Source organism: Panulirus ornatus, chromosome 44 (genome assembly GCF_036320965.1).
Source record: "Panulirus ornatus isolate Po-2019 chromosome 44, ASM3632096v1, whole genome shotgun sequence".
NCBI lineage: Eukaryota > Metazoa > Arthropoda > Malacostraca > Decapoda > Palinuridae > Panulirus > Panulirus ornatus.
In genome coordinates this window covers 12190441-12209586 of record NC_092267.1, presented here as the reverse complement: position 1 = coordinate 12209586, position 19146 = coordinate 12190441, and the positions used below count along the sequence as shown (strand labels likewise).

Sequence of the window (19146 nt, the reverse complement as noted above, 5' to 3'; positions counted from 1 at the left end):
AGATGTTAACTGCTGAAGGGGCAAATGGTGAAGTGGTAACAGGTAGTGATGAAGTTAAAGTATCTTAGATCTTTCATTGATAAATCCCTTAAGTTGGCAAAGGACCAAAATTACCATGAAGAACTGAAAACACTGAGGTTACTCTCCCTTGAGCACAGTTGGGAGAGGTATATCACCTATACTTTAAAATCTTTTACATTCAGAAATAATATCCTACTGGTACGACAAGCTTGGAAGAATTGATCAAATACTACCTCTGATGTTCAAGGGTGTGATATGCACAAAAAGAGAGAACACCTTATGCGTCTGGGACCCAAAACTCAACACTTTGCCATCTACCATCAGAAATAGTATGCATTGTTTGGTAGAGAAGTTCATGAGTGAATTGAGTAAATACCTATAATGTGTACCAGACCAGCCAGGCTGTGGGAGCTATTTGGGCCTAAGGGCCACTGCTCCTAACTGCTTGGTTGACCAACGACTCAGTCCAACAACCTGCAATCATCCTAGGCTATAGGGGTGAAAGCCCCTCAAAGACACCATGAGATATCCTTGAGGTTTCATTACTCTTCACACTTCTGTGATGAATAGATGTATGGTTTCTAACCATTCACTGGAACTCAGCCCTTCTAATTCTTAGTACCATTTTTTTTGTTCTCTTCTGGACCATCTTCATTATCTCTTTGTTTTTCTAGAAGTATGGAAACCAAATTTAGTAAGTAGATTCTAGTTTTTGTATGATATATAATGGAAACAGGTTTTGTGCAAAACCTCATTATTCAAAGACTTGAATGTGGTTCTATTATATATAGAATACTGTTTGTCTCCTTCACAATTTATGTAAGATGGGGGCTCTAGTGATGTATGTTAGGTACAGTATTGATTCTAAAGTCACTCTCACACTCATTTATGCAGCTTATTTTCTCCTAGATAGTATTTGTTTATGCATGCTCATGTATGCATGTAAAGTTTGAAATTTGGTGTAGCATCATATTTTCATGTGAATAAACTATCGTTACTTATATGGAGTTCTTTGATATAATTTTTCAGGTAACAAAGAACAAGCAGTGGAAGGATGTGGCAGCAGTAATGGGCATTGGGGCATCTTCTAGTGGCTCATATACCCTCCGCAAACATTATATGAAACATATTTTAGCATATGAATGCAAATTTGACCGAGGAGGAATTGATCCCCAACCAATAGTCAACCAGATAGAAGCAGCAGCGAAAAAGAAAACAACGAAGACAATATCAGTGCCCTCACCTGGTGAGTTGAAGCTTACATTGTCATGGCCAAGTATGATTTGTTTTGTCACATCAGATGACTAAAAAGAAAAATTAATATTCTGTAATTATTGATGGTCACATGAATAAGGTGAATTGTAGGTGTTGCATAGAGGCATTGTCTTGTAGTTTGATGCTAATTTTATAAAGAACTGGTTTCATTCATTGTAAGACCCATTGTCACCTGCATGCTCTAATCTTTATGTACTTTGCACTGATTTAATACCAAGAAGTTGTGGAAGAGTTTAGAAGTCGTAGCATCCATGATAAGTTATTAGAAAGTTAATACTCAGATTTCTTATAAAAACCTTGAGAGAGTTGAAGAGTTTTATGCTTTTTTCTTTTTCTGTGTTAGTGGGGTTGTACTAGGAACAAAGAGATTGCCTCATTCACCTACATTCTTTCTTTAATTGCATGTGTAATTCACTGAAACCACAGACCCCTCTCCACAACCAGGCCCTACAGACCTTTCCTTGATATTCCTTTGCTGCTTCAGATGCCTTGGTTCAGTCCATTGACAGCACATCTCCCCATGTATAACACATTGCTCCTGTTGATCTGTACATGCTTCTATTTGACAAGGCTTTGATTACTAAAAACCTTTATTCATGCTATTCTTTCACATCCAGATATTTATAACCTGTGTCCAAACAAGGTAGACACAACATATTGAATGACAGTTGGCTTGAAATTGAAAATGACTTTTGGACAGTATTTATTGTTTCCATATCTGTTTTCAGTATACATTAATGGTAATGTGAAACAGGTTTATATATGTCAACAGATGTTTTGTGTGATTTAGTGAGTATTGATGATATTTTTCATTGGAAACTGTTGAGAGATGAAATATAAGATGCAGTTTAAATAGTAGACAGAATTTAATGGATATAGTCAACACATAAGTCGACCAGAAACTGAAGTAGTAATTTGAAGTATAATGCAAGATCAGACCATGAATTTAGATAATGAACACTACCCAAATGAAAATTATTTAAACTAGGGTAGTATCAAGCTAGGGAGGAACAGTATGGTTTCAGAAGTGGTGGAGGATGTGTGGATCAGGTGTTTGCTTTAAAGAATATGTGGAAGATGTACCTGAGAGATGCCTTTAGAAGGCCTTAAGAATACATTTTTGTTAAGGATGTAAGACATGTCTACATGTAGGAAGAGAGGGGAGAGTGGCTTCCAGGGTAGCGGCTGGGTTGTTTGATGTAACCATGGCTGTTTGCTTTGTATATGTGGTGGGTCACTGAGGGGGTGAATGCAAGAATTTTGGAGAGAGGGGCAAGTATGTAGTTTGTAGGGTATAAGGGGGACTGGGAAGTGAGTTGGGTGTTGTTTGCTGATGACACAGCACTAGTGGCAGATTCAAGTGAGTAAGTGGAGAAGTTGGTGACTGAGCTTGGAAGACAGTGTGAAAGGAAAAATTTGATAGTAAATGTGAATTAATGCAATGTTATTAGGTGTAGCAGGGTAGAGGGACAGGGTAGTTGGGATGCAATTTTGAATTGAGAAAATATGGAGGAGGTGAAGGGTTAGATACCTGGGAAAGGACATAGCAGCAAATGGAACCATGAAAACGGAAGCTAGTCACATTGTGGATGAGGATGCAAAGTTTCTGAAAACATTTAAAGAAATGTATGGAAAGAGAGGCCATTATTTGAGAGATCAAAAGTTTGTATGTTTGAAGGCATAGTAGTTGTAATGAAGTTATATGGATGTGAAGAGTAGGGTGGATGTGTTGGAAATGAAATGTTTATGGACAGTATACGATGTTAGGTGCCAGGCTTGACTGAGAAAGTGAGAAAAGGAAAAGAGAGAAGTGCGGTAATAAAAGGAATGGGGTTGAAAGAGCTGAAGGGGATATGCTGAAATGGTTTAGACATATGGAGAGAATGAGGGAGGAGAGTTTGATAAAGAGGATATATGTGGCAGAGGTGGAGGGGAGAAGGAGCAAGAGGAAACAAAATTTGAGGAAGAAGGATGGAGTGAAAAAGATTTTGAGTGATCAGGGCCAGAACATGTAGGAGGGTGAAAGGCAGGCAAAGGATATAGTGAATTGTAAGGATGTGGGATCAAGGGTTCAATGTTTTGCCATAAGATTGAACCATGGCACATGAAGCAGCTGGGGTATACCATGGAAAGGTATGTGGGGCCTGGTTGTGGATGGAGGGCTTTGGTTTCAGTCAGTTGCAAATTACAGCTAGTGTATGGATGTCAGCAAATGTGGCCTTTCTTTGTTCCTGACGCTACTTTGCTAATATGGGAAATATCTGTCTGTTTCTCTGTCTAATGTATCTAATGTATGTATCTGATATATCTATCCATCTGTCTATTCATCCATCTATGTCTGACACCTATTCCCAACTGGAACTCCCTCAGGGGATGACCACGGCAAAAAGAGTCTCCATAACTAGTGAACTCCATTGGAGCTTCTTAGCCTTTAGTGCCTCACCCTTAACAGGCCACTGGCAGAGGGCAACTCTTATGCAGTGTTTGCAGAGGCTCCTTGGTAATGTTCCTTCTGACTATTACTACCTAATCTATCTATCTGTTTATCTATATTTCTGATACCTGTTCCAACTAGAACTCCCTCAAGAGGTTGACCATGGCAATACAGTCTCCATAATTAGCTGTTTCTTAGCCTTTATTGCTCACCCTTACCAAGCCACTGGCAGAGAGCAACTCTAGTGCAGTGATTATAGAGGCACCTACCTTATTTTCTTAATGACTCATACTACCTAATGTGTCTACCTAATGCTCCTACTTGCTATTTCTACCTAATCTTTTTACCTAATGCTCCTTCCTAAATGTTCCCACTTACTGCTTCTATCTATTGCTCTTACCATTTTGCCAAAAGGCAGGGCTAGTGCATAGTGCTCACTGCAGAAAAATCTAGAGTTATGAAGAATGAGCTGTGTGAAATAAGTGTTGTTAAACTGTTATGTAACAAGAAGAGATTGTATGTTTGTGGACAGAATGCCAGTAGTCCACGTGTGGGTGAGGCAGAAAGGAAAGACTGCTTCCTGGTTCAGAGGAGTGCACCGTGACAGCCACTGAAGTGCTGGCTCACTGTGCAACCATCACTAACCCTCCCGATACCAGGTGGGTAGCACTGGTAATATACCTCCCTGGTCTTTGGCTGCCAGCCTACTACTACCTAATACGACTGCCTTATACTCTTGCCTAATGTCCCTACCTACTATGTCTACCTAATGTTTCATCCTAATGCCTCAGCCTAAATTTTTGTATCTACTACTTTTATCTACCACTTCTGCTGTGTTGCCAGAAGGCAAGGTTAGCACAGTGTTCACTGCAGGAAAATCTAGAGTTACAAAGAATGAACTGTGTGAGTTGAGTGTTGTCAACTGTTATGTGTAACAAGGAGAGATTATACATTTCTGGACAGAATGCCAGTAGTCTACATGTGGGTGAGGTAGAAAGAGAAGGCAGTTACTTAGTAGTGAGTTTGACAAGCTCTGAAGTGCTGGTTCACTATGCAACCATCACTAACCATCCCGATACCCAGACAGGTAGTGATGGTAATATACCCCCCCAGGTGGTTGCTTCCCAACCTATCAGTTACCACCTACCTGTATATTTTTTTTTTTTTTTTTTTTTGCCGCTGTCTCCCGCGTTTGCGAGGTAGTGCAAGGAAACAGACAAAAGAAATGGCCCAACCCACCCCCATATACAATGTATATACATACACGTCCACACACGCAAATATACATACCTATACATCTCAATGTACACATATATATATACACACACAGACACATACATATATACCCATGCACACAATTCACACTGTCTGCCTTTATTCATTCCCATTGCCACCTTGCCACACATGGAATACCATCCCCCTCCCCCCTCATGTGTGCGAGGTAGCACTAGGAAAAGACAACAAAGGCCCCATTCGTACACACTCAGTCTCTAGCTGTCATGCAATAATGCCCGAAACCACAGCTCCCTTTCCACATCCAGGCCCCACACAACTTTCCATGGTTTACCCCAGACGCTTCACATGCCCTGATTCAATCCACTGACAGCACGTCAACCCCGGTATACCACATCGATCCAATTCGCTCTATTCCTTGCCCTCCTTTCACCCTCCTGCGTGTTCAGGTCCCGATCACACAAAATCTTTTTCACTCCATCTTTCCACCTCCAGTTTGGTCTCCCACTTCTCCTCGTTCCCTCCACCTCCGACACATATATCCTCTTGGTCAATCTTTCCTCACTCATTCTCTCCATGTGCCCAAACCATTTCAAAACACCCTCTTCTGCTCTCTCAACCACGCTCTTTTTATTTCCACACATCTCCCTTACCCTTACATTACTTACTCGATCAAACCACCTCACACCACACATTGTCCTCAAACATCTCATTTCCAGCACATCCACCCTCCTCCGCACAACTCTATCCATAGCCCACGCCTAGCAACCATACAACATTGTTGGAACCACTATTCCTTCAAACATACCCATTTTTGCTTTCCGAGATAATGTTTTCGACTTCCACACATTCTTCAAGGCTCCCACGATTTTCGCCCCCTCCCCCACCCTATGATTCACTTCCGCTTCCATGGTTCCATCTGCTGCCAGATCCACTCCCAGATATCTAAAACACTTTACTTCCTCCAGTTTTTCTCCATTCAAACTTACCTCCCAATTGACTTGACCCTCAACCCTACTGTACCTAATAACCTTGCTCTTATTCACATTTACTCTTAACTTTCTTCTTTCACACACTTTACAAAACTCAGTCACCAGCTTCTGCAGTTTCTCACATGAATCAGCCACCAGTGCTGTATCATCAGCGAACAACAACTGACTCACTTCCCAAGCTCCCTCATCCACAACAGACTTCATACTTGCCCCTCTTTCCATATATGTATATATATGGGAAATGGGAACTTCAGTGAAGGGCGCAAATGGGGAGGTGATAACAAGTAGTGGTGATGTGAGAAGGAGATGGAGTGAGTATTTTGAAGGTTTGTTGAATGTGTTTGATGATAGAGTGGCAGATATAGGGTGTTTTGGTCGAGGTGGTGTGCAAAGTGAGAGGGTTAGGGAAAATGATTTGGTAAACAGAGAAGAGGTAGTAAAAGCTTTGTGGGAGATGAAAGCCGGCAAGGCAGCAGGTTTGGATGGTATTGCAGTGGAATTTATTAAAAAAGGGGGTGACTGTATTATTGACTGGTTGGTAAGGTTATTTAATGTATGTATGACTCATGGTGAGGTGCCTGAGGATTGGCGGAATGCATGCATAGTGCCATTGTACAAAGGCAAAGGGGATAAGAGTGAGTGCTCAAATTACAGAGGTATAAGTTTGTTGAGGGGATAGGGGAGAAAGAATACTTCCCACGTATTCCCTCCGTGTCGTAGAAGGCGACTAAAAGGGAAGGGAGCGGGGGGCTGGAAATCCTCCCCTCTCATTTTTTTATTTTAATTTTCCAAAAGGGAACAGAGAAGGGGGCCAGGTGAGGGTATTCCCTCAAAGGCCCAGTCCTCTGGTCTTAACGCTACCTCGCTATCGCGGGAAATGGCGAATAGTATGAAAAAAAAAAAAAAAAAAAAAAGTTTGTTGAGTATTCCTGGTGAATTATATGGGAGGGTATTGATTGAGAGGGTGAAGGCATGTACAGAGCATCAGATTGGGGAAGAGCAGTGTGGTTTCAGAAGTGGTAGAGGATGTGTGGATCAGGTGTTTGCTTTGAAGAATGTTTGTGAGATATACTTAGAAGAGCAAATGTATTTGTATGTAGCATTTATGGATCTGGAGAAGGCATATGAGTTGATAGAGATGCTCTGTGGAAGGTATTAAGAATATATGGTGTGGGAGGCAAGTTGTTAGAAGCAGTGAAAAGTTTTTATCGAGGATGTAAGGCATGTGTACGTGTAGGAAGAGAGGAAAGTGATTGGTTCTCAGTGAATGTAGGTTTGCGGCAGGGGTGTGTGATGTCTCCATGGTTGTTTAATTTGTTTATGGATGGGGTTGTTAGGGAGGTGAATGCAAGAGTTTTGGAAAGAGGGGCAAGTATGAAGTTTGTTGTGAATGAGAGAGCTTGGGAAGTGAGTCAGTTGTTGTTCGCTGATGATACAGCGCTGGTGGCTGATTCATCTGAGAAACTGCAGAAGCTGGTGACTGAGTTTGGTAAAGTGTGTGAAAGAAGAAAGTTAAGAGTAAATGTGAATAAGAGCAAGGTTATTAGGTACAGTAGGGTTGAGGGTCAAGTCAATTGGGAGGTAAGTTTGAATGGAGAAAAACTGGAGGAAGTAAAGTGTTTTAGATATCTGGGAGTGGATCTGGCAGCGGATGGAACCATGGAAACGGAAGTGGATCATAGGGTGGGGGAGGGGGCGAAAATCCTGGGAGCCTTGAAGAATGTGTGGAAGTCGAGAACATTATGTCGGAAAGCAAAAATGGGTATGTTTGAAGGAATAGTGGTTCCAACAATTTTGTATAGTTGCGAGGCGTGTGCTATGGATAGAGTTGTGCGCAGGAGGATAGATGTGCTGGAAATGAGATGTTTGAGGACAATGTGTGGTGTGAGGTGGTTTGATCGAGTAAGTAACGTAAGGGTAAGAGAGATGTGTGGAAATAAAAAGAGCGTGGTTGAGAGAGCAGAAGAGGGTGTTTTGAAATGGTTTGGGCACATGGAGAGAATGAGCGAGGAAAGATTGACCAAGAGATATATGTGTCGGAGGTGTAGGGAACGAGGAGAAGTGGGAGACCAAATTGGAGGTGGAAAGATTGAGTGAAAAAGATTTTGTGTGATCGGGGCCTGAACATGCAGGAGGGTGAAAGGAGGGCAAGGAATAGAGTGAATTGGATCGATGTGGTATACCGGGGTTGACGCGCTGGGGTAAACCATGAAAAGCTGTGTAGGTATGTATATTTGCGTGTGTGGACGTGTATGTGTATACATGTGTATGGGGGTGGGTTGGGCCATTTCTTTCGTCTGTTTCCTTGCGCTACCTTGCAAATGCAGGAGACAGCGACAGAGCAAAAAAAAAAGAAAAAAAAAAAAATTTGTATATTTTTTTTTTTTTTTTTGCTTTGTCGCTGTCTCCCGTGTTTGCGAGGTAGCGCAAGGAAACAGGCGAAAGAAATGGCCCAACCCACCCCCATACACATGTATATATATACGTCCACACACGCAAATATACATACCTACACAGCTTTCCATGGTTTACCCCAGACGCTTCATTTGCCCTGATTCAATCCACTGACAGCACGTCAACCCCATGATACCACATCGATCCAATTCACTCTATTCCTTGCCCTCCTTTCACCCTCCTGCATGTTCAGGCCCCGATCACACAAAATCTTTTTCACTCCATCTTTCCACCTCCAATTTGGTCTCCCACTTCTCCTCGTACCTTCCAACTCCGACACATATATCCTCTTGGTCAATCATTCCTCACTCATTCTCTCCATGTGCCCAAACCATTTCAAAACACCCTCTTCTGCTCTCTCAACCACCCTCTTTTTATTTCCACACATCCGTCTTACCCTTACGTTACTTACTCGATCAAACCACCTCACACCACACATTGTCCTCAAACATCTCATTTCCAGCACATCCATCCTCCTGCGCACAACTCTATCCATAGCCCACGCCTCGCAACCTTACAACATTGTTGGAACCACTATTCCTTCAAACATACCCATTTTTGCTTTCTGAGATAATGTTCTCGACTTCCACACATTCTTCAAGGCCCCCAGGATTTTCGCCCCCTCCCCCACCCTATGATCCACTTCCGCTTCCATGGTTCCATCCGCTGCCAGATCCACTCCCAGATATCTAAAACACTTTACTTCCTCCAGTTTTTCTCCATTCAAACTTACCTCCCAATTGACTTGACCCTCAACCCTACTGTACCTAATAACCTTGCTCTTATTCACATTTACTCTTAACTTTCTTTTTTCACACACTTTACCAAACTCAGTCACCAGCTTCTGCAGTTTCTCACATGAATCAGCCACCAGCACTGTATCATCAGCGAACAACAACTGACTCACTTCCCAAGCTCTCTCATCCACAACAGACTTCATACTTGCCCCTCTTTCCAAAACTCTTGCATTTACCTCCCTAACAACCCCATCCATAAACAAATTAAACAACCATAGAGACATCACACACCCCTGCCGCAAACCTACATTCACTGAGAACCAATCACTTTCCTCTCTTCCTACACGTACACATGCCTTACATCCTTGATAAAAACTTTTCACTGCTTCTGACAACTTGCCTCCCACACCATATATTCTTAATACCTTCCACAGAGCATCTCTATCAACTCTATCATATGCCTTCTCCAGATCCATAAATGCTACATACAAATCCATTTGCTTTTGTAATTATTTCTCGCATACATTCTTCAAAGCAAACACCTGATCCACACATCCTCTACCACTTCTGAAACCACACTGCTCTTCCCCAATCTGATGCTCTGTACATGCCTTCACCCTCACAATCAATACCCTCCCATATAATTTACCAGGAATACTGAACAAACTTATACCTCTGTAATCTGAGCACTCACTCTTATCCCCTTTGCCTTTGTACAATGGCACTATGCACGGATTCCGCCAATTCTCAGGCACCTCACCATGAGTCATACATACATTAAATAACCTTACCAACCAGTCAATAATACAGTCACCCCCTTTTTTAATAAATTCCACTGCAATACCATCCAAACCTGCTGCCTTGCCGGCATTCATCTTCCGCAAAGCTTTTACTACCTCTTCTCTGTTTACCAAATCATTTTCCCTAACCCTCTCACTTTGCACACCACCTCGACCAAAACACCCTATATCTGCCACTCTATCATCAAACACATTCAACAAACCTTCAAAATACTCACTCCATCTTCTCACATCACCACTACTTGTTATCACCTCCCATTTGTGCCCTTCACTGAAGTTACCATTTGCTCCCTTGTCTTACGCACTTTATTTACCTCCTTCCAGAACATCTTTTTATTTTCCCTAAAATTAAATGATACTCTCTCACTCCAACTCTCATTTGCCCTCTTTTTCACCTCTTGCACCTTTCTCTTGACCTCCTGTCTCTTTCTTTTATAGATCTCCCACTCAATTGCATTTTTTCCCTGCAAAAATCGTCCAAATGCCTCTCTCTTCTCTTTCACTAATAATCTTACTTCTTCATCCCACCACTCACTACCCTTTCTAATCAACCCACCTCCCACTCTTCTCATGCCACAAGCATCTTTTGTGCAATCCATCACTGATTCCCTAAATACATTCCATTCCTCCCCCACTTCCCCTTACTTCCATTGTTCTCACCTTTTTCCATTCTGTCCTCAGTCTCTCCTGGTACTTCCTCACACAAGTCTCCTTCTCAAGCTCACTTACTCTCACCACCCTCTTCACCCCAACATTCACTCTTCTTTTCTGAAAACCCATACAAATCTTCACCTTAGCCTCACCTTATTTATATATATTTATTTATTATTTTGCTTTGTCGCTGTCTCCCACGTCTGCGAGGTAGCGCAAGGAAACGGACGAAAGAAATGGCCCAACCCACCCCCATACACAATGTACACACACACGCCCCCACACACACAAATATACATACATACACATATATATACACACAGAGACACATACATATATACCCATGCACACAATTCACACTGTCTGCCCCTATTCATTCCCATCGCCACCTCGCCACACATGGAATACCATCCCCCTCCCCCCTCATGTGTGCGAGGTAGCACTAGGAAAAGAAAACAAAGGCCCCATTCGTTCACACTCAGTCTCCAGCTGTCACGCAATAATGCCCGAAACCACAGCTACCTTTCCACATCCAGGCCCCACACAACTTTCCATGGTTTACCCCAGACGCCTCACATGCCCTGATTCTATCCACTGACAGCTTGTCAACCCCGGTATACCACATCGATCCAATTCACTCTATTCCTTGCCCGCCTTTCACCATCCTGCATGTTCAGGCCCCGATCACACAAAATCTTTTTCACTCCATCTTTCCACCTCCAATTTGGTCTCCCACTTCTCGTTTCCTCCACCTCCGACACATATATCCTCTTGGTCAATCTTTCCTCACTCATTCTCTCCATGTGCCCAAAACATTTCAAAACACCCTCTTCTGCTCTCTCAACCACGCTCTTTTTATTACCACACATCTCTCTTATCCTTACATTACTTACTGGATCGAACCACCTCACATCACATATTGTCCTCAAACATCTCATTTCCAACACATCCACCCTCCTCCACACAACTCTATCTATAACCCACACCTCACAACCATGTAACATTATTGGAACCACTATTCCTTCAAACATACCCATTTTTGCTTTATGAGATAATGTTCTCAACTTCCACACATTTTTCAATGCTTCCAGAACTTTTGCCCCCTCCCCCACCCTATGATTCACTTCAGCTTCCATGTTTCCATCTGCTGCCAAACCCACTCCCAGATATCTAAAACACTTCACTTCCTCCAGTTTTTCTCCATTCAAACTTACCTCCCAATTGACTTAGAAATACAAATCCATTTCTAAATATTTCTCACATACATTTTTCAAAGCAAACACCTGATCCACACATCCTCTACCACTTCTGAAACCACACTGCTCTTCCCCAATCTGATGCTCTGTATGTGCCTTCACCCTCTCAATCAATACCCTCCCATATAATTTCCCAGGAATACTCCTCAAACTTATACCTCCGTAATTTGAGCACTCACTTTTATCCCCTTTGCCTTTGTATAATGGCACTGTGTAAGCATTCTGCCAATCCTCAGGCACCTCACCCATGAGTCATACATACATTAGATAACTTAACCAACCAGTCAACAATACAGTCACCCCCATTTTTGATAGATTCCACTGCAATACCGTCCACACCTGCTGCCTTGCCGGCTTTTATCATCTGGAAAGCTTTTACTACCTCTTCTCTGTTTACCAAATAGTTCTCCCTAACCGCTCTCACTTCGCACACCACCTTGACCAAAACACCCTATATCTTCCACTCTATTATCTAACACATTCAACATATCTGACACATTCAACAAACCTTCAAAATACTCACTACATCTTCTTACATCACCACCACTTGATAATACCTCCCCATTAGCCCCCTTCACAGATGTTCTCATTTGTTCTGTTGTCTTAAGCACTTTATTTACCTTCTTCCAAAACATCTTTTTATTCTCTCTAAAATTTAATGATACTCTCTCACCCCAACTCTCATATGCCCTCTTTTTCACCTCTTGCGCTTTTCTATTGACCTCATGCCTCTTTTTTTTTTTTTATACATCTCCCACTCATTTGCACTATTTCCCTGCAAATATCATCCAAATGCATCTCTCTTCTCTTTCACTAATAATCTTGCTTCTTCATCCCACCACTCACTACCCTTTCTAATCTGCCCACCTCCCACGCTTCTCACGCCACAAGCATCTTTTGCGCAAGCCATCACTGCTTCCCTAAATACATCCCATTCCTCCCCCACTCCCCTTACGTCCTTTGCTCTATCCCTTGGGATTGGGGAGAAAGAATACTTCCCACGTATTCCCTGCATGTTGTACAAGGCAACTAAAAGGGGAAGGAGTGGGGTGCTGGAAATCCTCCCCTTTCATTTCTAATTTTCCAAAAGAAGGAATAGAGAAGGGGGCCAAGTGAGGATATTCCCTTAAAGGCTCAGTCCTCTGTTCTTAACGGTACCTCGCCACTCTCTTCACCCCAACTTTCTAAATGGAGAAACAGAAGAAGGAGTCATGCGGGGAGTGCTCATCCTTCTTGAAGGCTCAGATTGGGGTGTCTAAATGTGTGTGGATGTAACCAAGATGCAAAAAAAGGAGAGATAGGTAGTATGTTTGAGGAAAGGAACCTGGATGTTTTGGCTCTGAGTGAAACGAAGCTCAAGGGTAAAGGGAAAGAGTGGTTTGGGAATGTCTTGGGTGTAAAGTCAGGGGTTAGTGAAAGGACAAGCGCAAGGGAAGGAGTTGCGCTACTGAAACAGGAGTGGTGGGAGTATGTGATACAGTGTAAGAAAATGAACTCTAGATTGATATGGGTAAAACTGAAAGTGGATGGAGAGAGATGGGTGATTATTGGTGCATATGCACCTGGGCATGAGAAGAAAGATCATGAGAGACAAGTGTTTTGGTAGCAGCTGAGTGAGTGTGTTAGTGGTTTTGATGCACGAGACCGGGTTATAGTGATTGGTGATTTGAATGCAAAGGTGAGTAAGTGGCAGTTGAGGGAATAATTGGTGTACATGGGGTGTTCAGTGTTGTAAATGGAAATGGTGAAGAGCTTGTAGATTTATGTGCTGAAAAAGGACTGGTGATTGGGAATACCTGGTTCAAAAAGAGAGACATACACAAGTATACATATGTAAGTAGGGTTGATGTGCCGTCAGTGGATTGAACCAGGGCATGTGAAGCGTCTGGGGTAAACCATGGAAAGTTCTGTGGGGCCTGGATGTGGAAAGGGAGCTGTAGTTTCGGTGCATTATACATGACAGCTAGAGACAGACTGTGAACGAATGTGACCTTTGTTGCCTTTTCTTGGCGCTACCTCGCGCACATGTGGGGGGAGGGGGTTTTCATTTCATGTGTGACGGGGTGGCGACGGGAATGAAGAAGGGCAGACCGTATGAATTATGTACATGTGTATATATGTATACGTTGAGATGTATAGGTATGTATATGTGCTTTTGTGGACATGTATTTATATACATGTGTATGTGGGTGGGTTGGGCCATTCTTTCATCAGTTTCCTTGCGCTACCTCGCTAACGCGGGAGACAGTGACAAAGTATAACAAATAGATGATAAATATATATATATTTTTTTTTTTTTTTTTTTTTAATACTTTGTCGCTGTCTCCCGCGTTTGCGAGGTAGCGCAAGGAAACAGATGAAAGAAATGGCCCAACCCCCCCATACACATGTACATACACACGTCCACACACGCAAATATACATACCTACACAGCTTTCCATGGTTTACCCCGGACGCTTCACATGCCTTGATTCAATCCACTGACAGCACGTCAACCCCTGTATACCACATCGCTCCAATTCACTCTATTCCTTGCCCTCCTTTCACCCTCCTGCATGTTCAGGCCCCGATCACACAAAATCCTTTTCACTCCATCTTTCCACCACCAATTTGGTCTCCCTCTTCTCCTCGTTCCCTCCACCTCCGACACATATATCCTCTTGGTCAATCTTTCCTCACTCATTCTCTCCATGTGCCCAAACCATTTCAAAACACCCTCTTCTGCTCTCTCAACCACGCTCTTTTTATTTCCACACATCTCTCTTACCCTTACGTTACTTACTCGATCAAACCACCTCACACCACACATTGTCCTCAAACATCTCATTTCCAGCACATCCATCCTCCTGCGCACAACTCTATCCATAGCCCACGCCTCGCAACCATACAACATTGTTGGAACCACTATTCCTTCAAACATACCCATTTTTGCTTTCCGAGATAATGTTCTCGACTTCCACACATTTTTCAAGGCTCCCAAAATTTTCGCCCCCTCCCCCACCCTATGATCCACTTCCGCTTCCATGGTTCCATCCGCTGACAGATCCACTCCCAGATATCTAAAACACTTCACTTCCTCCAGTTTTTCTCCATTCAAACTCACCTCCCAATTGACTTGACCCTCAACCCTACTGTACCTAATAACCTTGCTCTTATTCACATTTACTCTTAACTTTCTTCTTCCACACACTTTACCAAACTCCGTCACCAGCTTCTGCAGTTTCTCACATGAATCCGCCACCAGCGCTGTATCATCAGCGAACAACAACTGACTCACTTCCCAAGCTCTCTCATCCCCAACAGACTTCATACTTGCCCCTCTTTCCAAGACTCTTGCATTTACCTCCCTAACAACCCCATCCATAAACAAATTAAACAACCATGGAGACATCACACACCCCTGCCGCAAACCTACATTCACTGAGAACCAATCACTTTCCTCTCTTCCTACACGTACACATGCCTTACATCCTTGATAAAAACTTTTCACTGCTTCTAACAACTTGCCTCCCACACCATATATTCTTAATACCTTCCACAGAGCATCTCTATCAACTCTATCATATGCCTTCTCCAGATCCATAAATGCTACATACAAATCCATTTGCTTTTCTAAGTATTTCTCACATACATTCTTCAAAGCAAACACCTGATCCACACATCCTCTACCACTTCTGAAACCACACTGCTCTTCCCCAATCTGATGCTCTGTACATGCCTTCACCCTCTCAATCAATACCCTCCCATATAATTTACCAGGAATACTCAACAAACTTATACCTCTGTAATTTGAGCACTCACTCTTATCCCCTTTGCCTTTGTACAATGGCACTATGCACGCATTCCGCCAATCCTCAGGCACCTCACCATGAGTCATACATACATTAAATAACCTTACCAACCAGTCAACAATACAGTCACCCCCTTTTTTAAAGGGGATAAATATATATTTTATCTTTTTTATTTATTTGCTTTGTCGCTGTCTCCCGCGTTAGCGAGGTAGCGCAAGGAAACTGACGAAAGAATGGCCCAACCCACCCACATACACATGTATATACATACACGTCCACACACGCAAATATACATACCTATACATCTCAACGTACATTTATATATACACACACAGGCATATATACACATGTACATAATTCATACTGTCTGCCTTTATTCATTCCCATCGCCACCTCGCCACACATGCAAAAACAACCCCCTCCCCCTCATGTGTGCGAGGTAGCGCTAGGAAAAGACAACAAAGGCCACATTCATTCACACTCAGTCTCTAGCTGTCATGTAATAATGCACCGAAACCACAGCTCCCTTTTCACATCCAGGCCCCACAGAACTTTCCATGGTTTATCCCAGACGCTTCACATGCCCTGGTTCAATCCATTGACAGCACATCGACCCCTGTATACCACATCATTCCAATTCACTCTATTCCTTGCACACCTTTCACCCTCCTGCATGTTTAGGCCCCAGTCACCTAAAATCTTTTTCACTCCATCTTTCCACCTCCAATTTGGTCCCCCACTTCTCCTTATTCCCTCCACCTCTGACACATATATCCTCTTTGTCAATCTTTCCTCACTCATTCTCTCCATGTGATGAAACCATTTCAAAACACCCTCTTCTGCTCTCTCAACCACACTCTTTTTATTACCACACATCTCTCTTACCCTATTATTACTTACTCAGTCAAACCACCTCACACCACATATTGTCCTCAAACATCTCATTTCCAGCACATCCACCCTCCTCCGCACAACTCTATCCATAGCTCATGCCTCGCAACCATATAACATTTTTTGAACCACTATTCCTTCAAACATACCCATTTTTGCTTTCCGAGGTAATGTTCTCTTTTTCCACGCATTCTTCAACGCTCCCAGAATTTTCGCCCCCTCCACCCACCCTATGATTCACTTCCACTTCCATGGTTTCATCCGCTGCCAAATCCACTCCCAGATATCTAAAACACTTCACTTCCTCCAGTTTTTCTCCATTCAAACTTAACTCCCAGTTGACTTGACCCTCAACCCTACTGTACCTAATAACCTTGCTCTTGTTCACATTTACTCTCAACTTTCTTATTTCACACACTTTACCAAAATCAGTCACCAGCTTATGCAGTTTCTTACATGAATCAGCCATAAGTGCTGTATCATCAGCGAACAACAACTGACTCACTTCCCAAGCTCTCTCGTCCACAACAGACTTCATACTTGCCCCTCTTTCCAAAACTCTTGCATTCACCTCCCTGACAACCCCATCCATAAACAAATTAAAAAACCATGGAGACATCATACACCCCTGCTGCAAACCTACATTCACTGAGAACCAATCACTTTCCTCTCTTCCCACACGTACACATGCCTTACATCCTCGATAAAAACTTTTCACTGCTTCTAACAACTTGCCTCCTACACCATATATTCTTAATACCTTCCACAGAGCATCCCTATCAGCTCTATCATATGCCTTCTCCAGATCCATAAATGCTACATACAAATCCATTTGCTTTTCTAAGTATTTCTCACATACATTCTTCAAAGCAAACACCTGACACACATCCTCAACAACTTCTGAAACCACACTGCTCTTCCCCAATCTGATGCTCTGTGCATGCCTTCACCCTCTCAATCTATACCCACCGTATGATTTCCCAGGAATACTCAACAAACTTGTACCTCTGTAACTTGAGCACTCACTTTTATCCCCTTTGCCTTTGTACAATGGCACTATGCAAGCATTCTGCCAATCCTAAGGCACCTCACTATGAGTAATACATACATTTGCCCTCTTTTTCACCTCTTGCACCTTTCTCTTGACCTCCTGCCTCTTTCTTTTATACATGTCCCACTCATTTACATTATTTCCCTGCAAAAGTCATCCAATATTTCCCTATAAAAATCGTCCAAATGCCTCTCTCTTCTCTTTTACTAATACTCTTACTTCTTCATCCCACCACTCACTACCCTTTCTAATCTGCCCACCTCCCAAGCTTCTCATGCCACAAGCATCTGTTGCGCAAACCATCACTGCTTCCCTAAGTACATTCCATTCCTCCCCTACTACCTTTACGTCCTTTGTTCTCACCTTTTTCGATTCTGTACTCAGTCTCTCCTAGTACTTCCTCACACAAGTCTCCTTCCCAAGCTCACTTACTCTCACCACTCTTTTCACCCCAACATTCTCTCTTCTTTTCCGAAAACCTCTACAAATCTTCACCTTCACCTCTACAAGATAATGATCAGACATCCCTCCAGTTGCACCTCTCAGCACATTAACATCCAAAAGTCTCTCTTTCGCGCGCCTATCAATTAACACGTAATCCAGTAATGCTCTCTGGCCATCTCTCCTACTTACATACGTATACTTATGTATATCTCTCTTTTTAATCCAGGTATTCCCAATCACCAGTCCTTTTTCAGCACATAAATCTACAGGCTCTTCACCATTTCCATTTACAACACTGAACACCTCATGTACACCAATTATTCCCTCAACTGCCACATTACTCACCTTTGCATTCAAGTCACCCATCACTATAACCTGGTCTCATGCATCAAAACTACTAAGACACTCACTCAGCTGCTCCCAAAACACTTGCCTCTCATGACCTTTCTTCTCATGCCCAGGTGCATATGCACCAATAATCACCCATCTCTCTCCATCCACTTTCAGTTTTACCCATATCAATCTAGAGTTTACTTTCTTACACTGTATCACATACTCCCACCACTCCTGTTTCAGGAGTAGTGCTTCCCTTGCTCTTGTCCTCTGACTAACCCCTGACTTTACTCCCAAGACATTCCCAAACCACTCTTCCCCTTTACCTTTAAGTATATATATGTGAGAAATACTTAGAAAAACAAATGGATTTGTATGTAGCATTTATGGATCTGGAGAAGGCATATGATAAAGTTGATAGAGATGCTTTGTGGAAGGTATTAAGAGTATATGGTGTGGGAAGCAAGTTGCTGGAAATGGTGAATAGTTTTTATCGATGATGTAAGGCATGTGTAGGAGTAGGAAGAGAGGAAAGTGATTGGTTCTTAGTGAATGTCATTTTGCAGCAGGGGTGCGTGATGTTTTCATTGTTGTTTAATTTGTTTATGGATGTGGTTGTTAGGGAAGTGAATGCAACAAGTAGTTAGAGAGGAGGGTGATTTTTTCCCAGTGAATGTCGGTTTGCGGCAAGGGTGCATGAGGTCTCCATGGTTGTTAAATTTGTTTATGGATGGGTGGTTAGGGAGGTGAATGCAAGAGTTTTGGAGAGAGGGGCAAGTATGC

The 19146-nt window shown here is 42.7% G+C and overlaps 1 protein-coding gene across 15 annotated transcripts in view; it reads left to right on the top strand.

The window, feature by feature from the left end:
• The window catches only part of LOC139762749 (trithorax group protein osa-like), a 437278-nt gene that overhangs the window by 266016 nt on the left and 152116 nt on the right, over nucleotides 1–19146 (top strand). For all 15 annotated transcript variants that reach the window (XM_071687843.1, XM_071687851.1, XM_071687853.1 and 12 more), the window contains one exon: nucleotides 1051–1267. In XM_071687843.1, the coding sequence (XP_071543944.1) occupies nucleotides 1051–1267 (217 nt within the window). The remainder of the gene's footprint in view (nucleotides 1–1050; nucleotides 1268–19146) is intronic.